Source organism: Physcomitrium patens, chromosome 19 (assembly GCF_059467195.1).
Source record: "Physcomitrium patens ecotype Gransden chromosome 19, ASM5946719v1, whole genome shotgun sequence".
In the NCBI taxonomy this organism is placed as follows: Eukaryota; Viridiplantae; Streptophyta; class Bryopsida; order Funariales; family Funariaceae; genus Physcomitrium; species Physcomitrium patens.
In genome coordinates, this window is record NC_143428.1 from 1,771,164 (window position 1) to 1,789,454 (window position 18,291).

The 18,291-nt window shown below is 32.0% G+C and overlaps 1 protein-coding gene across 3 annotated transcripts; it reads left to right on the forward strand.

Annotated features, from left to right (window-relative positions):
* Nucleotides 1-8,717: 8,717 nt before the first annotated feature.
* On the forward strand, nt 8,718-16,436 carry LOC112296129 (uncharacterized). Of its 3 annotated transcripts, XM_090244653.1 has the most exons (14): nt 8,718-9,698; nt 10,184-10,258; nt 10,739-10,876; nt 11,010-11,105; nt 11,461-11,592; nt 12,007-12,159; nt 12,393-12,434; nt 12,580-12,618; nt 12,780-12,858; nt 13,117-13,209; nt 13,623-13,806; nt 14,249-14,420; nt 14,688-15,295; nt 15,523-16,436. In XM_090244653.1, exons 1-14 carry the CDS (start codon nt 9,510-9,512, stop codon nt 16,082-16,084), a joined length of 2,562 nt encoding a protein of 853 aa, XP_090100779.1. In that variant the 5' UTR covers nt 8,718-9,509; the 3' UTR covers nt 16,085-16,436. The 3 variants fall into 3 exon arrangements, with proteins under 3 accessions (XP_090100779.1, XP_024404101.1, XP_090100780.1); XM_024548333.3 differs by lacking the exon at nt 12,580-12,618; XM_090244654.1 differs by lacking the exons at nt 8,718-9,698; nt 10,184-10,258 and having other exon boundaries at nt 10,740-10,876; nt 10,982-11,105.
* The last annotated feature ends 1,855 nt before the right edge of the window (nt 16,437-18,291 follow it).

Consider the following 18,291-nt stretch of genomic DNA (forward strand, 5'->3'; position numbering starts at 1 on the left):
GAATGGCATCATTATTTGGAAAGTGCTTCTAGTCGAATCACCATATTTACAAATCACAAGAATCTCAAATACTTCATGTCAAGACGAGTTTTAAACTGTTGCCAAACTCTTTATAGCATGTCTTTATCAAGATTTGATTTTAAGATCACATATTAATCTAAAAAACAACAAGGTTTGTTGGAAGCCCTTTCTAGACATTCTTATCTTATACCAAAAGAAAGAGATGCATCTTTTGATCAACAAAAAATAATTTTCTTGAAGCTTGAATATTTTCAACTTTGAGTAATGAGATCAATATTGACTATTGATTCAACCTTTGTCAAAAAAATTCAATTAAGTATGTCTTCTGATCTTCTTATTCATGATATCAAGAATTCTTTTTCTAAGTTTCATGATGCTTTCAAATTTAAATTCAAAAATAACCTACTCTATTTCAAAGAATGGCTTTATGTTCTAGAAAAAAAAACATATTTACATGTTTTTTAAGCATGCCACGATTTTCTAGCAGTTGGATATTTTGAATACAATAAGACTTTAGAGCTAATATCTAGAGATTTTTGGTAGCTACAAATAAGAAAGATGGTTAAAGATTTTATTGAATCATGTGATATTTGCTCAAAATAAAAAAAATTCTGTCATTGACCTTATGGACTTTTTTAGCCATTACCTATTCTAAAACAACCATAGTCTTTTATTTCTATGGATTTTATTATAGATCTTTTAATCTCAAGTTTGTATGATTTTACATTTGTGATAGTAGATTATTTTATAAATTGGGTGGTCTTTTCTCCTTGGTATAAGAAACTATCAATGGTTGAAAGGCCCTATCAACTATCTTTGAAGAAAAAAAAGTTTAGAGTATGTGGTAATATAATTTGCGGCATCTTGGATTTCTTCAACATATAATGACCACTTTTTGTGGAACTTATCACTAGAAGAGAGATTAATGTCATTGATATACACATGTATATCAATAATTATCAATACATTTAGAAAAAAGTAAGTAAAAATAGGTTAATTCTATAATTTCTTCTATAAAAGCTTCTTAGAAGCTTTATAGATGCTACTTTGACTTTATAAGTGTCTATAATTGATTTTTTAGATTAGAAACATGGTCAACTAGTTAGCCATGTGCCACACATGTTGGTAGCTTAAAAAACAAGCTAACTAAGTAGTACAAACATAGAAATTTTACTTTATAAGCTAAGGCATGTATCTTGCAAAGTCAACACATATTAAAGGTCTTATAGAACATTGCGACATAGCTCCTAGTTAGATAGTATATATAGAGGGAAGAGTAAAGCCCTCTTCACTCTTATCAATTCTTTTTTTGCTTTTAGTCTAGATTCAAGAGTCTCTAATTTCCTTGACTTTTGGCAATAGCCATTCTAGTTTTTTTTTAATATACATACTTCTTTATTTCTATTTTTTTATATTTATTTATTTACTTTCATCAAGTTCTTATCTTTGATAGTCTATGTGTATATATATATATTTATAATAATATTTTTTTAGTCATTCATCATAAATAAAGAATTTTAGCATATTTTGAAATTAGTTTTTTTTTACCAATTTGGTATATAAGAAGACCAATGTTGACATTAACAAAAAATATGATGTTAAGATGAATAACTAGCAATAACTTAAGTATGAACATCCTATCAACTATCTTCACCTTTTCAAATTTGATATTTTCTTTGTAAAAGAGGCTTCTAATTTCATAAATGTTTTTATATGTTGTGTCATTCTTTTAATTTTTAAGTCAATTTTAACTTATTTATAATTAAGTATTAATATTATTTTATAAATTTTAGTAATAACAAAAAAGATCTATTATATAATACAACATACAAAATTGGTGGTAAAATATTTGTTGAAAGAAAATCCAAACAATACAAAATCAAAAAAAACATATGCAATTGAGGTGCTATATCTAACATCTAATAGCAAAAATCATATCTTTATTGCTTTCATACTATAGATTTTATTAGATATATTGATATTACTATATTTATTAGGAATTGACAAATATCATATTTATTATTACTCAATTTCAACTAATATAGAAAATTATATTATTATTTTTCATAATTTTTATCATATTATTAGTTTAGATTTAAGATTTGGTTAATTTTAAGCTTTATAATTATTTATAATAAAAAATAAAAAATATTTGTATAAATGGATTTTTAGATACTTGCTCAAAGTTCATATGTATTCTTATTTGCCATTCACAATTTAATGATTCATATTTTTTATAAGACAAGAAAAAGAATGCACTAATTTGGGAATTTGGTTTTAATATCTGTCAAATTTGTTGTATCATAAAGAAATATTCTTTCAAGAAATGAAATACTTAAGCAACTATTCTTTTAATTCTCCAAAAGTAAATATGACTATTTAATCTTTTGTGATAGTACTTTTTGATTAGAGTCATAAAGTTTAATTTTTTATTATATTTTATATTTTATATTAGAGAATTGTCAATGATGTCATCTTATCTTAGCAAATAGAGAGAAGAAAGAAGCAAGGATGAGAAAAAAGATCATACTATTTGCAAATAGTTTGTGACTTTTAAATTATTGGTAATTTTGTAAAAATTGATGGCTTATTGAAGTATAAATGCTATTACTTATATAACTAATGATTTTTTTTTATCGCATAGATATATCATAGATATTGATTATAGTTCTAATGTCTTATAAAACTTATATTATGATGTGCTTGAAATTTATTTATGCTTAAATCAATGAATAATCATGGATTTCATTCTTCATGCAACTTTTATCAACTTCTTTTTATGAATGCTATAAGTAAAAACTTTATGCTTATAGCCAAATTAGTCAATTGGTGGAAATAGAATTTAATGTACTATTATATTTTTTCTTCCCATACAATTGATAAAATAGATTCTATAATTAGTATTAAGATTTTACTTATGCTAACTTTTATAAATATTTTTTAAAGTGCCAAATTCATAAGACTAAAGTTGTAATCTATTTGTCAAGAAACTATCATAGAATATATTTATCATGATTGTAAAATAAAGTTAATATTATACTTAAGCTTGGGGTGTTGGCTAAGGTTCTCATACAAAAAATTATCATAGTTGATGTTAGATAGGACTTAGATTTCAAAAATATAATATTATATAATTAAAAATAGATCTACTATTGAAAGGAAAGAGAGATAAAGCTTTAATTTTGATATTCCAATTTAAACCTACTAGCAAATTCTTATACTTCTATATACATTTCTTCTACCAATTCAAGCCAAAATATTTTTATTTCCAAGGTGCAATATATTATACAAGGTAAAGCCAGCTCAGTAAAAATCAATATATATTTTCTATGATAGTCATTGATGATGCCTATTTTTTGCAATATTAATAATTAAAAGTTGTAATATATAGCAACTTATTATATTTTAAGTGAATTTGATTTTGTACTTTACATATATCTTTGTAGGTTTGGAAGTTAATGTACATTTTGACATGAGAGTTTTTGAGTTATTGAAGTATTATAAGTAATATAGCAAGTTTATATATATATATATATATATATATATATATATATATATATTTTTTATTTTAGTATTTCTAAATATTTTTTGAATATATTTATATTGATTTTTCAATTCTAAAGAGATTTTCAAAAATCTCTAATAAGTTCTATCATTTTTGTAAGATGGATTAAAGAAAAATCCGTTAATAACTTCTTAATATTTAATCATCTTATTTTTTTACTTAATTTTGTGTTTAAAAGTCTCTATGTTGTTATATAATTTATTATTTTCATCTTATTCAATTATAATATTGAATAATCCTATATGTTTCTAACAATTTGCTCTTGACTCAAAAGATATTTCATTCTATACATGTCTTGTCTAGAATATTTTTTATAATTCATTGCTCTTGTTTTCAAATTTCTTAAGTGTAAATTACATTTGAATATGTTAATATTATTATTTGAATATATCAATAATTTTACTATCTATTGTTTAAAGAATAGATATTGTATTAGTAGAGAAAAAGTGATAAGTGATGTTTGGATTTTTGATACCATTCAAACTATAAATTGTATAATAATCAAGAAAAAAGAATATATTTTTAATTTTAGCTTTTATTGTTGCAATGGAAGTATTTAAGCCATTCAATGAATAACGATAAAGTTATCAAAACTTTATTAATGCAACAATAATAGGATCCAAGTTGCTTGACATTCATTTTTTAAAAAGTACATGAATTTTAGGCCCTACCAATAATAAAGAGTTGAAGCTTCTTAATAAGTTAATTATTTACTAAAAATTTAATGAAAATATTTTTCTTAATTTTTTTTTGTATCTTTAAAAGGCTACTTGACTATTGCACCATTTGGTAACATGTTGTAGAATAGGCTAAATCCATCCATATTGAAAATATTTTCATGATTATATTGCACAATAAAGTATTTTAACTTAATGAATTGTAATTGCAATTGCTATAATATCCACTGTTTTGATCTCTTCATGCAAGAAAAAGTAAAAAAAAATATTTTGCTCCTTAAAATAAGTCATTCAATTTTTAAAAAACTTTTTACAACTATCAAAATTAGTATTTATTACATCTATGGTTGTGCCCTTCTTCTTTTGACCCATCATTTTAGATGTATGTTTTATTGAAGAACCAAACTATATTATATTCTCTATCTTAGTTTTAAAACTTTCATTAAGTTTATAATCTTCTTGGTTATGACAAAAGTAATGAGAGGGCAAAAAGATAATAACAATTTGGAGAAAAGAAAATAATATAAAATTATAAAATTAAATTATTTTACAAAGTGTAAATTATAGAACATTGCCTAATTATTAAAAATTCCATTTGTAGAGACTATTAATATATATATATATATATATATATATATATTTGAAACTACTTTTATAAAATTTATTAATAGTTTATTAATTTGAATATAGTTTTATATATTAGATTAAATACATAGTATTATTAGTATCATTTAAAAATATATATTTATTAAAATATTAGTATAAATATTGTTTATAAATATAAAAAATTAACATCGATAATATGAAATTATAAATATTTAATATATATATATATATATATATATATATATATATATTATAACATTTAAATTGTTAAGTACTTTATTATATAAGATCCATTATGGACTTAAAAAAGTAGTAGCTCAAAGTTGTATAATATAGAAATTAATGTTCTATAGTTATAGCATTGAATTAGAAGAAATTGAAGGTGATTATACTATGGCCACGTTTATGTAAAATGATCATGCATAACTAGTATATATGCATAATAAATGTATCAGATAATAATTACATTAAGTTTAATACTTATTGTTTTGTTAATATATATGTAGAAATAAAAAAAGATTATTATCAAGAAAAAATATGAAAGTAAAGATTGTATTTTAATCTTAATTTAGTCATATTCTTTACTCCAATCATGTATTAGAAATTGATAGAAGGTTTATGATTTTTTTGTGCAAAATTGTAATATATATATATATATATATATATATATATATATATATATATATATACACGTGTATGTGTATATATGTATATTGTTATTCATATAGTTCTTTAACATCAATAGAATTCTTTAATATTTGTCTTCTATATAAATAATATATTTAATTAAATTTATAATAACATAATTATTAGATTATCTTTAATATGTGTAGTATTTTTATTAAATTATTGATTTTAGATATTAAACTTGATATTCAATAGATAGAAGAAATATTTTGGTCAAGGATGATTACTTGTTATACTCAGAAAACCAAATTAAACTTAAGATCTTATCAAGCAATTGTAGTATCATTTCTAATTTTTTGTTTAAAAAAATTTAAAATATTTTTTATTTTAATAATTATTTTTGGAATATTAATAAAAAAATAAGAATAATTTATCTATTTATCCGTATACTATTATGTATATGTTGTATTATATATTAGTAGTAATTAAATTTTTATAATTATTATATATTTTTGATTTTATGTGTGGTAAGAAATATTTCTATGTACATTTTTAATTACTTGATGTACTAATAATTAAATTTTAATTTTCTATAAACTAAAAATTATATATTCATTTTTATTAACATAAACATTCTTTTTTATTTTACTTATACAAAATAAATATTGTAAAAATATTTTTATTTTTATCACTTTTTATTATATCAATTTGATTATTTTTTTATTTATTTTAAGACATAATTTATTTTAATTGGCTTTAAATAAGAAATTTTGAAATTTGCACCAACAATTTAGAATCTTATTCCTTAACAAAAAATTGACACTACATGATGAAATTTCTTGTCTAAATAATATATTGGTATCTAAATAAAATTTCTAAAAAATAATTTAATAATATTAATTATATCTTATAATAATCTATTAAAAACTTTAAAAACAAATCTTATAAGTTTTTATAAATTTTATATGTTATAAGTGAAGATCTTCACTTATAACTTTATCTCTACTTTGTTTTTCTTTGCACTAAAATTTCTTCTTCTAATTGATCTGCTTTATGAATTCACTATATAAAATAATTTTGGTTGTCTTATTATTAGCACTTATTTTATAGAATTGAGTAGTTTTTTTGGAATTTATGTTGCTCTAACTTCTTTTGGATTTCTATTAGGATGATAATAGATCATGTATTAATTTAGAATGTGATATTTTAATTGTTAAAATTTTATAGCCTCTAACATAATAAGTTAAATAAAAAAATTCTCTAACATGCTAGTGATGATGAAACAACATAGATATCTTAAAATTAGTGAATTTTTGAAGAAGCTTCTAAATTATCTTTCTTTTGTACAAAATTTAATAGACAATTAATTGTAAAATTACACCTCTTGTAGACACATTTGTAATGATATTTTATATAACTCATTATATAGCACACATTGTAATATTGATATAATACTCTAACATTTAACAAATTAGAAGATTATTTAGCACTAAATATTGGCTTTTTAGAATTTTTCTTCCATATGAAATTATTATTATATTATTTTTTATTCAATAATATAGAAAAACTTACCATCTTCTCAAGTTTTTTTCTTAAAAAAAATTTGGACATTTTTTTTTGTATATTCTATTTCTATGTCTAGAGGAGTTTACTAGAGATGTTTGCAAGTTTGATAAACCATGCACTTTTTAATCATATCATGAAAATTTAGATGAAATTTTTAAGTTATGATTTTGTGCTTAAACAACAATGTTGTTAAAAGATAGATAGACATCTTAGTGTGTTATCTTAATGTAGAACAACTGAAAGGTAGTAGATAGCTCATTGCATACAAAAGTATATATGCCATCCTATATACATGTATAACTTCATCTTATTTTTCTATCAAAGATGACAAAGGGAAAATTGAACAATTGAATGAACATGGCCAAACATGTTGTTTTTGTTTTTGTTTTGTTTTGTTTTCCTATCTGCCTTTTGGTGAAAACAGAAGGTTGTATTTGGTAGCTTTTTAGTTACCAAATACAACATTCTGTTCGCATCAAGAACATTTATAATATGTGCTGCATGCAAGTTGTACATAGGAAATTAAATACATACGTGGCCAGATTCAAACCTCCACCAAAATATCCATAAAACACCTTCTTTTGGTTCTAATCTATGCAATTCATCTACAAACCTTTTTTTATTCTTTCATATTAATTATTATGATCATTTTTGATGTTGTTTTGTTTAAATTTAATATTTAATGTTATTTAATTTAGACATTTTACTTAAATACCATTGTGGATTTTTTAAGATTTGTTTTATTTTATAAAAGTTGTAACTTCTATTATATATATATATATATATTCTTCTTTTCAACTCCTCTTCTGAATACAAAGTAGATATAATAATAAATAAATAAAATAGAATTTTAAGTTGAAATAATATTGAAAATGCTTGCTCCAGGATGGAGAAAAAAAATCTCTTTTTGTTTTCAGTATAAAACCCATTTGTTATTTGAAAAATTAAATAAATCAAACGACCAACTGTAGTTGCAATGGAACCTTCTTCTAGGAAGCATGGTAATGCTAAATTTTGTGATGGTACAACATGTGTTCCAACGGACCCCTTTCTTCTATGAACATTGCTTAATACTGTCTGTTTTGTTTTTCTTCGTTCTATTTGGTTTGGGTTTGATTCCTTTTTCATGACTACTCAAGATTCACTACTGTGTTTGTATGCAATACTACGATAGAATTATTACAGAGTGAAATAAATCTCAAACCAAGATGGGTGTCAAAAGTTCAACATTGGATGCAAGTGGAAAACATCACTTCCTACCTCTTGCCTCCAACAAAATCCTCTAAGGAAAATAAAAAAATAAAAACAACTTAAGCAACTTTAATCACTCCCCCGCCCCCAAATGTTATTTGTTCACCCATCCGTTCATCCATCCATCCGCGGTCATGGGAGGCAAAACCGAGGAGGAGGAGCGGGAGTAGGTGCGTGATCCAGGGGTCCGAAGCCAAGTGGAAGGGCCACGGGGCCCGATGAGAGAGAGCAGAGGTTTTGAATGAGTCGGGGGGTGGGCGGGGGAGGAGCAAAAACATTTCGAGCGGGCAAATTCGACGAAGCAGCACCATCATCATCATCGGAGGCGACGGCGGGCTCCGGATCACGATGCCCTCGAAGATTCCATTCCTTTCATATTCGCTGCCTCGCTCACTCACTCTGCATTTCTCCGCGTAGTTAGTTGTTTAAGAATGTCTTAGTTGGATACTATATGATTGTGGTGTCGTAGGCGTCGTCGTCGATGCCGTGATGCGTCGCAGTCCTGATTGACGGCAACAGGGTCAGTTGTAGCTTTAGCGTCGAAGCCGCTGTGTGTCATGATGCCGCTGCTTATGTGACGAGGCCCGCGGGGGTTGCCGTTGGTGCTTGGGTTCCTTCGTTCCCTTTGTGGCGAGCGCTACTCCATTAACTTGACGCCTGGTTACTTGATGAGTCGTGGTTTTTTATTCTCGGGACCGACGGGTGTGATGCGGCATGGTTTTGGCTGTAGCGAGGATGTTGAGATGGTCGTCGGGTGTGCCGCGCTTGTTTGTCGGTGTGGAACAGGGTGGGGCGGCGGTGATGCTCGCTTGCTTGGGTTGTCAGGTGGTCGGTGGCATTGATTAGCATTCGAAATTTGCTCTCGAGATGTCTGGGTGTTGAGGAATTTGGTGATAACCGCGAATTGTTTTGTAGAAGAATCGCCGTTCATTCTATGGACGAGTTTTAGCGTCCGCCAGTTTTCTGTGTACGGAAGGGTTGCGGGGTCGGGAGCTTTCGGGCTCGGTGATTTTGAGTAATCTGGTACTGTGATTAGTAGGGGATTTCTAGATTCGAGTGTGTCGAGCTTACATTGCCCTACCTTCCTGCGTAGATGTATTCATTGTGACAAAGCTCATGAAGTTAAGTTGGAGTTTTACAGAAACTTCTTCGTGTTAGTGTATTATTATTATTATTATCATTGTTATTCTTAGGCGATGGACGAGTCTTTGGAGAATGCTGGAAATCCGTCTGTGTGGGATCGTGGACGGATGGTTGCACAGTATTTGTTGGGGTGGCCATTTATGTGCCATGCAGGATCGGTGCTTCTGGTTGCTTGGATAGCCTCCTACCTGCACCTTAGCGTTGGTCTTGTTTGCATTCTAGGCTTCCTTTATCTCTTTCAGGTTATCCTTCTGCTTCCTTTGCACTTCTGGTTGTAGAGAGTTATTTTAAAAGTAGAGATTGAGCGTTAACCAACTGTGAATTATCCTTGGATTTTTCTGAGGAGAGGTGTCTTGTATGTTAGAAGTTGACCATCTAATTTTACCAATTCACCTAGCTGCACATATGTGGCAAATCTAGAGCGTCTGTCAAGGTCATTACTAAAGTCATTGCTAGATTTTCTTCTAAGTAAACTTATCATCTCTCTTTTTTTTGAGGGGGGGGGGGTGTGTGAAGTTCTATTATGATAATCGTTGTCGTAGTTAACATCTCTCTGGGTTCTGACGCCCATTTACGTTGGCAGTGACTGATGAACGTTGAAATGTTTAGCTGCGAAGGCATTTGAACTTCTGCCGTGTGCTCCACAATGTAGTTTTATTCTAGTGATTCGTGTCTTTCATGGTCTCATATTTGGTTAATTGCTCTAAGGTGTCAGTCACGTTTGCAGATTGAGAGCCGACAGCGGGCGAAATTATTATGGAAGGTACATCACGAAGAGGAAAATAAAGCAAGAAAAATGAGGGTATCTCCTGAACTTACGATTCCCCCACCCCTTTTCTTCATGCATACCACTGCACATTACGTATTGCGACGGCTTTGCATACCATTCTTGCGTACTGATACTTGCCCACATACTTTACTATGTCTGCTTGGCCTCCTGCATGGTAGTATCCAAAACCTTAATTTTGTTGCCTGTACATAGCTTGTAGAGAATTTTTATTTATTTATTTATTTTCGTTTCCAAATCCATATTTTTGATTTTGCTTGAAAGAATTATTTTTAGGTGGATAGCAGAAGTATAATCATTGTTACAAGTTGCTCTGTATCTTGGGACTGGGCTGAGCTCATGTCTTAAATGATAATTACTTGTTGTGAGTTCGTTTTGTTTTCAAAACAGCATAGAGGTCGTTGGTGGTTTAGCATACTTATCACTTCAGTTATCAAAGTATTTCATGTGCTCTTGCTTTACTTCTTGACGAACTGATTATATGCTACTCTGCAGATTTCTGAAGGAGAAACTGTGCGATGGATGAATAAAGCTTTAGAAACCATTTGGCCCATGTTCTTGGGAGAGTTCTCTTCTAAACACCTTAAGATTCCTCTCTCCTCGTTCCTGGACCGGTTCAAGCCCTGGAGTATGGTATTGTTACCTCTCACATTAATCCACTTAACCCATAATTAATTTCTGCTTTTACCTAGCTGTGGACCTTACCACTCAGTAGGTAATCGGGCAACTTATGTGCAGGGATGTTTCTGTGTGCTTGCGGATGCAGAAAAAAATATCTGTTTCAGACATCTTTCTTGGGAAGAGTCCGCCGATTGTAACAATGATCCGCATGTTGGACGATCCTGTGGATGGTGATCACTTGGTATGTCTTTCTTTGTCACTCGTATACTTCAATCTCCCCCTGTTGAGATTGCTATTTAAGGTACAACAAGTCCTGAAATAGCTGAACCTAATAAACGTGGATTGGGGCTTTCGACATTTATTTGCGAAAAAACTTTCGAAAATTGTCAAATATTGATTTGCATGGTAGTGACGTTTGTTAACTGTAACTTTGTTTTCTAACAACCCACTGCAACTTGAAGTCATTGGGGATCCTCTCTTTGGCAATGCAGTGCTAAGGACTGCAAGCAGGGATCATATGCGTGCTGTATTATTAAGTTTTGTTGAGAATGTTATTCGGTCTCTAGATAGTCGTTGCTGAATTAAAAGGTTTTCAGGCAGTGGAAGCGTCTATCGAGTGGATGGCAGCCAAAGACATGGCTGCTGTCGTGGATGTGCAATTTCTACGTCGCATTAGCTTCGGAATTCGAACTACTGTGCACATCTGCAATCTATGTCTTAAGGGCAAGGTAATGACTCTAACTTTTAGCCCAGCTTTGGATAATAAGCAGCCTGAATTGTGGACTTCTGAGTTTCGGTAGCACATTTTTTTCGTCACAAATGTCATGCTACAATTTCCTTTGAACTGGATTATTTCATGAACTTTTTATGCTATTTCCCATTCCTTGAACATTATAGAAGAGTTGAGGCTTCACACAACGTTCATTCTTAGGCTCTGAACCACTTGATATGTTCTTGGACGGATTGCTTGGTGTTCGGTTAGTCTTTTGTGTGACCATGATAGCATATCGTTGAATTGATGTCTTCTGCTCTCAAAGACGATTGTGTTGGGGAGGGTCTTAGTAGATTTGATTTTGCTAGTTACAATGTCCTGGAAATATTACGAGATTTACGCTCTCGTCGTATTTGCTGGTGTTGCTTAGGTGAAAGCAGGGATTAAGTTCAAAAATGGATGGCCAGTGATTGAACGACTACGAGTTTGTTTTGCGACGGCACCTCATGTACAGATGACCATCCATCCTCTGTATAATAATGGGGTTGATGTATCTGAGCTTCCGGGAATTGCACAATGGATGGTGCGTTGACTGCATCTTTGCATTTTCTAACTTACTCAATTGTTTAATGTGCTCACGGTGATGGTAGTCGCTTTATTAGCTGAAGTTGTGGTCAAGTATTTAGCGTACTTGCAAGTGGAATTGTGTCCTTAGCCCCTGTAATTCGTTTTGCAGCAAGAATTTCTATGTGGCTCAAATGCAATGCGGCTCTGAAATAAATTAGTGGTGATGTTTTTGCGAGCGCGGTTTTTCAGGATCGTCTAATGGCAGATATTTTCGCCCGGTCTTTGGTAGAGGTACGTATGCATCATACCTCGAAATTGTGGTTTAGGTCGGGTGGACATTCGTTTCTTTTACAGATCTACTTCTTTGTTTATTGAAGTTCAGAATAAAAGATATATAACTGTGAATGTAATACTGAAATTTCATCTCCAAGGAAAGAATGCAGAGACAAAAATTTCGTGGAATTTGTTTCAACAGGTGGGGTGGGTTTTCTTCTAAATTAATATTTGACACGAGTTAACTTTATGCTTTAGAACGTATCTGTTGGAATACATTTGGGGCAATGCCTTTATTCACCTGGAGAGCCTTAGCTCATGTTGAAAGTGTTAAGTACATGTACTGTTTTGGCATGGTTGCAGCCGAACATGATAGAAATTGACGTGGAAAAGCTCATGAAAGATGTAATGATACCCCTAGATCCCATTCCAGTGCCAAGAGGTAATACTAGATCACGTTTGAGCTCGAGAAACTCTTAAGAATTCACCTATACCACCTATTTGAAATGATATGTAGTATGTTGGATGTTATTTTTGTGAATGATTAACGACGAAAGTCTTTCTAGGATGATCTATTCTTTTCAGAATCATCATATTCTTCACTTCTCCCTTTTCAGCCTTCAGTTGCGAAGCTTGACTTGCTTGTCGTGTTGAACCCTATTTTCTTGCTCTGATGGCCATTTTCTCGTGTGTTTTGCAGGTGCCTTTTGGACCATGCATGTGGGTGCGCCAGTGGCGGATGTCATTGTGGAAGTTCTTGAAGCTACTGATCTACGAATAGGGTATGTTAATGGTAAGAATTTTCTTTCTTTTCCTTTCTGAGGGATATGGCTGTCATGCGGTGATTGTGTCTGCATCCTACTCAAGTATGTTGTTGTACCTCTCGAGATTGTGAACATTATTCTCTAAATAATTTGCCATTATGTTGTCGATAAGTATGATAAATCTAGAAGTCATTTGATTTTAATAAATCAATCAGTTCATGCTGCATTCTATGGAGAATCTCACTTGATCGTTCCTTTGATAGATCCTTAAACGTCTTATCCTTGCAACTTTCAATGTGCATTCTCTCAGTTTTATGCGCATTAATTCACTCCTCGCAGATCATATTTTAAGATTGCGATTTACAGCCATTATTAAGTTCGGGCTTCTTTATTTCATGAACGAATTTTGTCAGTGTACTGAGGTTTTTGAATCTATCTGTAGGGTACCCCGATCCTTATGTAAAAGTTACAGTCGGACATCAGACGAAAACAACCAAGGTGCAACCCAAAACATTGCATCCAAAATGGAACGAAACCCTCAAGTTTTCTATTGCAACCTTGGAACAACTCGACAAAATACTTATCAATGTGCGTGATAAAGATCATTTTTATGATGAACGGCTTGGGTATGACGTCACTCTTACTGTGAAGACTGTTGATTGTGATTAGAGATTTTGAACTTGTCATTAGCGGGTGCACAGTTTGCAAATAATCATTTGGAATCAGTTTGAATAGTTGTACGAGTGTAGGCCTGAGGGGATGTTGCCCCATTGGACTTCATATTCGGCAGAAGGTCTTTCTTACTTCTCTACGCCCAGCATGTGAGGGCTTGTACAGTAATCACCCATAGAAATTCTAGATTTTGTATCGCATTAAAATAGAAGCCATTGTGTATGTGAGTGAAACCATTCATTTTTTTTGTTCATTTGTGATAGTGCGTCTGCTTTGCACCGTAGCAAAATGCATGAATTCCTTGAACACGGATTTTGTGTTCCATTTTGGGCGAATAATTTGATCTGAGAAGTTCAGAGACTTAATCTTTATCTCCTGTCACGGACTGTCTTGCAGTTCCTGTACAGTGAATTTAAATAGTTACCGAGATGGAATCCGACGTGATATTTGGTGCGAACTTGAAGACATAAAAACTGGTAAAATTCACCTAGCCATTACGGTTGTCGCCAAGCAGGCTTCCTCTCTCAGTTCTGAGGATACCTCGAGCTACAACTCTACAACTTTTGAGGTACTTACAGCATTTGTATCTTATGCTTGTGTTTCATGACAATTTTCGAGGGTTTTTATTGAGAGTGCTTCTGATGAGCTTCAATACCCAACTTCTTTGGATATCTCTTAATCTTTCATCGCATCGTGTCAACTTCTAATGTTTGTTTTGTTTGAGTCTGAGGCTTATTTTGGGAATCATTTACACAGCACTGTAACATGTAGAAACTGAGTATTGCAATATCTGAGTCGGTAACCATATTGACTTTCTAAATTTTGCGTATTGCAGACGATTGATCAAACAATCAGCCGAGAATTTGATCCATCTCTTTCTGAAGGTTTGCCATTATCTGCAGCACCATCCCCTAAGACTCATGTCTCAACACGTCAGAAGTTGAAGGCCTTAAGATTAAGAGAACCTTTCTTAAGCAAAACTTCACCAACTTCACCAGTGAAGGATCCCAACTTAAATAGTGGACGTCAGAGATCTGTAATTATCGATAGTCCCGAGTCCAGGAGGAGGCTTGAGTCGCCTCGGATTGCATCTGGCAGAGAAATCTTTTTTATTCCTGGTGATGATTCATCAGATCTGTTTACTTCTGATGATGTTTCCAGATTTGCATCAGTACATTCTACAACGAAAATAGAAGCAGAAGCCATAAACCAATCTAGTGATGAACCAATGGCAATTGAGCTACATGTAGGCGTTGGGGAATCTGGCGCTGTAAAAATCCGCAGGTTTGGGGATGCAAATCCCCCAACTAGCCCCGAACCGCAGGTTGTCGGGTCAACACGGTCTCAGAGTGTGTCTAAAAGTTTTAACAACATTGAGGAAGAAGGAAGTGCTACCCGGAAGATTCGAAGCGCTGGAATTAAACTGCACAGCAAGTATCACAGGTTTGTGAAACTGATAAAACAATTTCATTAGTTGGTTTATTTTATGGCATGCCATTGCTCCAGCTGAAACTATCTATCAATACGTCTTCCTCCAATCGTTACTTAAAAAGTGCTTGTTTTATCGTTTCCTTAATTTCCAGCGAAAAATATCTTTTGTGTTCAACTTGTTAACATTTTTCTCATATATTCAACTTGCTAATGATGTTTTAAAACGTTGGAGTTTGCAGGGCGAAACAAGGATTTAAAAGGGCTTCAGTACCTTCGCCAGTAAGGGACAGAAGTCAGGAATTGCAAAATCGCAGGGGGTTTAGTAGCAGTAATGGATTGACCGTAGATACATTAGGTGGGCAGGCCGCAAATAATTCTCCTACTAATACACTGTTAGGGCAGAATGACTCAACTAAGACCTCATTGACTCCGGAAGTGTGTGGTGGAGCAATGGATGTTCGTGCTATTGGGGATCTTGAACCAGATAAAGAACACATGCGAAACAGAGCAAAGGGCATACTCAAGGCTGCGGGGCGTTTCGGCAAGAGATTGAATCATCGGAAAACCTCGCTAAGCTCAGATGAGCTTTCTAGTTCTGGTGAACTGACGCCCATAGGAGGCGAAAGGATTGAGGTTTCTCTGTCAGGACCAAGTACTGATCTCCATATGCAACAACAGGTAGCTTCTCCTAGCAACCGATTAGTGTCTTCTCTCCCTGCTTCGATTTCCTCGACGCCACCCCAGAGACCACCTCCAGGACTGCCACAACCCGTCACTCCAAGTTTCGATACAAGTGAGTAGAATTTTTCTTCATTAGCTCTGGAGCCTGCCCCAATTTACGCTACGGATAATCAATAGAGTTTTCCTACAGGAGGACAAAGGTTTTCTATTTTATTTCATTTTTGCCTTGAAGGACTAACAAAGCCTGCCTCTTTGGTGTGAGCGAACTATTTGGTTTCGCATTCTGGAGCTAGCAAAATGTTTAGAACTGAACTCTGTTCCATAGTGACTACCTTACGTAAATTCTAGCTCTGTTTGCAAATCGTTAGTGCAATGCCTATTGTGAAGATTCTATATTCTTTTTCAGAACATTTGTCACTGCACTAACTGAAGTGCTGAAATGATTTTTAATGTAATTTATAGAATTGCAGAAGACTGCCATCTGGATTTAGAGTACGGTAAAATAAATTTGCAGATTGGATTTTGTATGTTTCTAGGTGAAACCATCCATAAGTGAGCCTAGTGAGCTGCAATATTGCTGAACTCCACTATAATGCTACTTGACTGAACAGTTGCTTCTCGGGAGGGTTCCGCGTGGGTGATATTTTCGATGAAATATTAGTTTAGAGAATGTGTGACTTTTATTATTTTTGGACTGGCATGGCTGAGGGCAGTCTTTGTTGTAGGAAATTGAGGCTTGTTGGGGGCTAGGATTTGACATTATCTAACCAGATTTGATGTTTGTGATATTGACAAAACTACTGTTTGGTTAGTGGGTGTTGTAGAGATAAGAAGTGGGCTTAGCACAATCTTGTGCAAGCCAATAAGATCATAGGAGAGCTTAATTTGTATGGATAGTGGGAGCATTGCCCTCTCCAATATTTTAATATAAAAGCTGCTTGATATGATGACCTTGACAAGTATTGGAGTACATATTTGTTTGATACATCTATTGAACTTACACTATATTTGGATGGGTCTCATCCCATTGTTGTCTCATGCCATTGTTGGATCAAGCCTTATTTGGAAACTCATTACTTTTGGTAAAGTTAGTCTCATCGCTTATTAACAATTTTTTCTTTTGTAGTAATATTGGATTAGTTGCAACAACAATAATGTCCATGTTGTTCTTTGGTAGAGAACTTTAAAAAAACCATGAGAATTTGCAAGTATAGGAACTTAGAGTTCATTGGTGAGAATTTTGTTATCATTTTCCTAAGATGATGAATTGTTTTGATGGCTACTAGGAAAATCTTAAGTCAACAAGTTTGGACGTCCCTTCAAAATTTAGAAGGTTTAGAAGAGAGATTAGCATATGAAATTCAGAGTAAGAATCATTATTCTTTATGTCTTCATTTCTTCTTTAAATTGAAAAACTTGTAGTGTAAAGAACAGTAGGAAGCATTATCAATGTAGGCATTCAACTTTATTTTGCAGCATTGAAGCATTTAGAACCTCCACTCTACTAATGGAATTAGAGGTAGTTCACATGCAAATTCAGATGGTCATGATGCCTCAATCATAGAAGATGTTTTGCCTGCAGGTCTCAAAGATTTATCCTTAGTTTTCTATGAGCAGTTGGTGGCAATGTTGCCACAATATGTAGGTGAATTCATACTAGAGAACTATGTATTGAATGTTGTTTGCCATATCATAGAAATAGTCAACAACATGATCCTTACAAGCTCCTTCCATCACCACTTTGTCACCATTGATTACATTGGTTATAGTAACAAATACCAAACTTATTCACAAGTCTCGTACTCATCATGGTATGCTATCTATCCTTTCTCATGAAAATTTTTTCTTCCCTAATAACTATCTTATCTTCATTTAAGATTTCACTATTGTTGCTAATGCATATGATGCCCCAAATTCATACCAAATTTCATAATACTATACCTCCATATTGAGAGATGCTTGGGACCTTATAGGAATCTTGAGTTGATTGCTCTATCCTGCTTACCTAAGCACAAGTTCAATACCTGGACAAGACATTGTTCATCCTAGACAATGAATAAAGTTTGGCATTATCGTATTACATGTGTTCTTGCTTAAAAATGCACTAGATATATAATTATGGAAGATAAGTAGAAATATAAGAACAATCCTACCAAGTCTAATAAAATCTTAAATAACCTTAATTAGACCTTAATAATCTTGATCAAATTTTTGCCAATCCATAATAAATTTAAAAGAAATTATAAAAGAAATACAAAGAAGTCTGAAACTAATCTCAAAGAAAAAGAACAAGAAATCTTTAAAAAATATAAAAATAATTTTAAAAA

Coding starts and splice junctions, on each gene's coding strand:
- LOC112296129 (XM_090244653.1), top strand. CDS start 9,510: ATGGACGAGTCTTTGGAGAATGCTGGAAATCCGTCTGTGTGGGATCGT. Junction 10,877..11,009: donor GGTTCAAGCCCTGGAGTATG/GTATTGTTACCT, acceptor TTGCGGATGCAG/AAAAAAATATCTGTTTCAGA. Junction 15,296..15,522: donor CTGCACAGCAAGTATCACAG/GTTTGTGAAACT, acceptor TGGAGTTTGCAG/GGCGAAACAAGGATTTAAAA.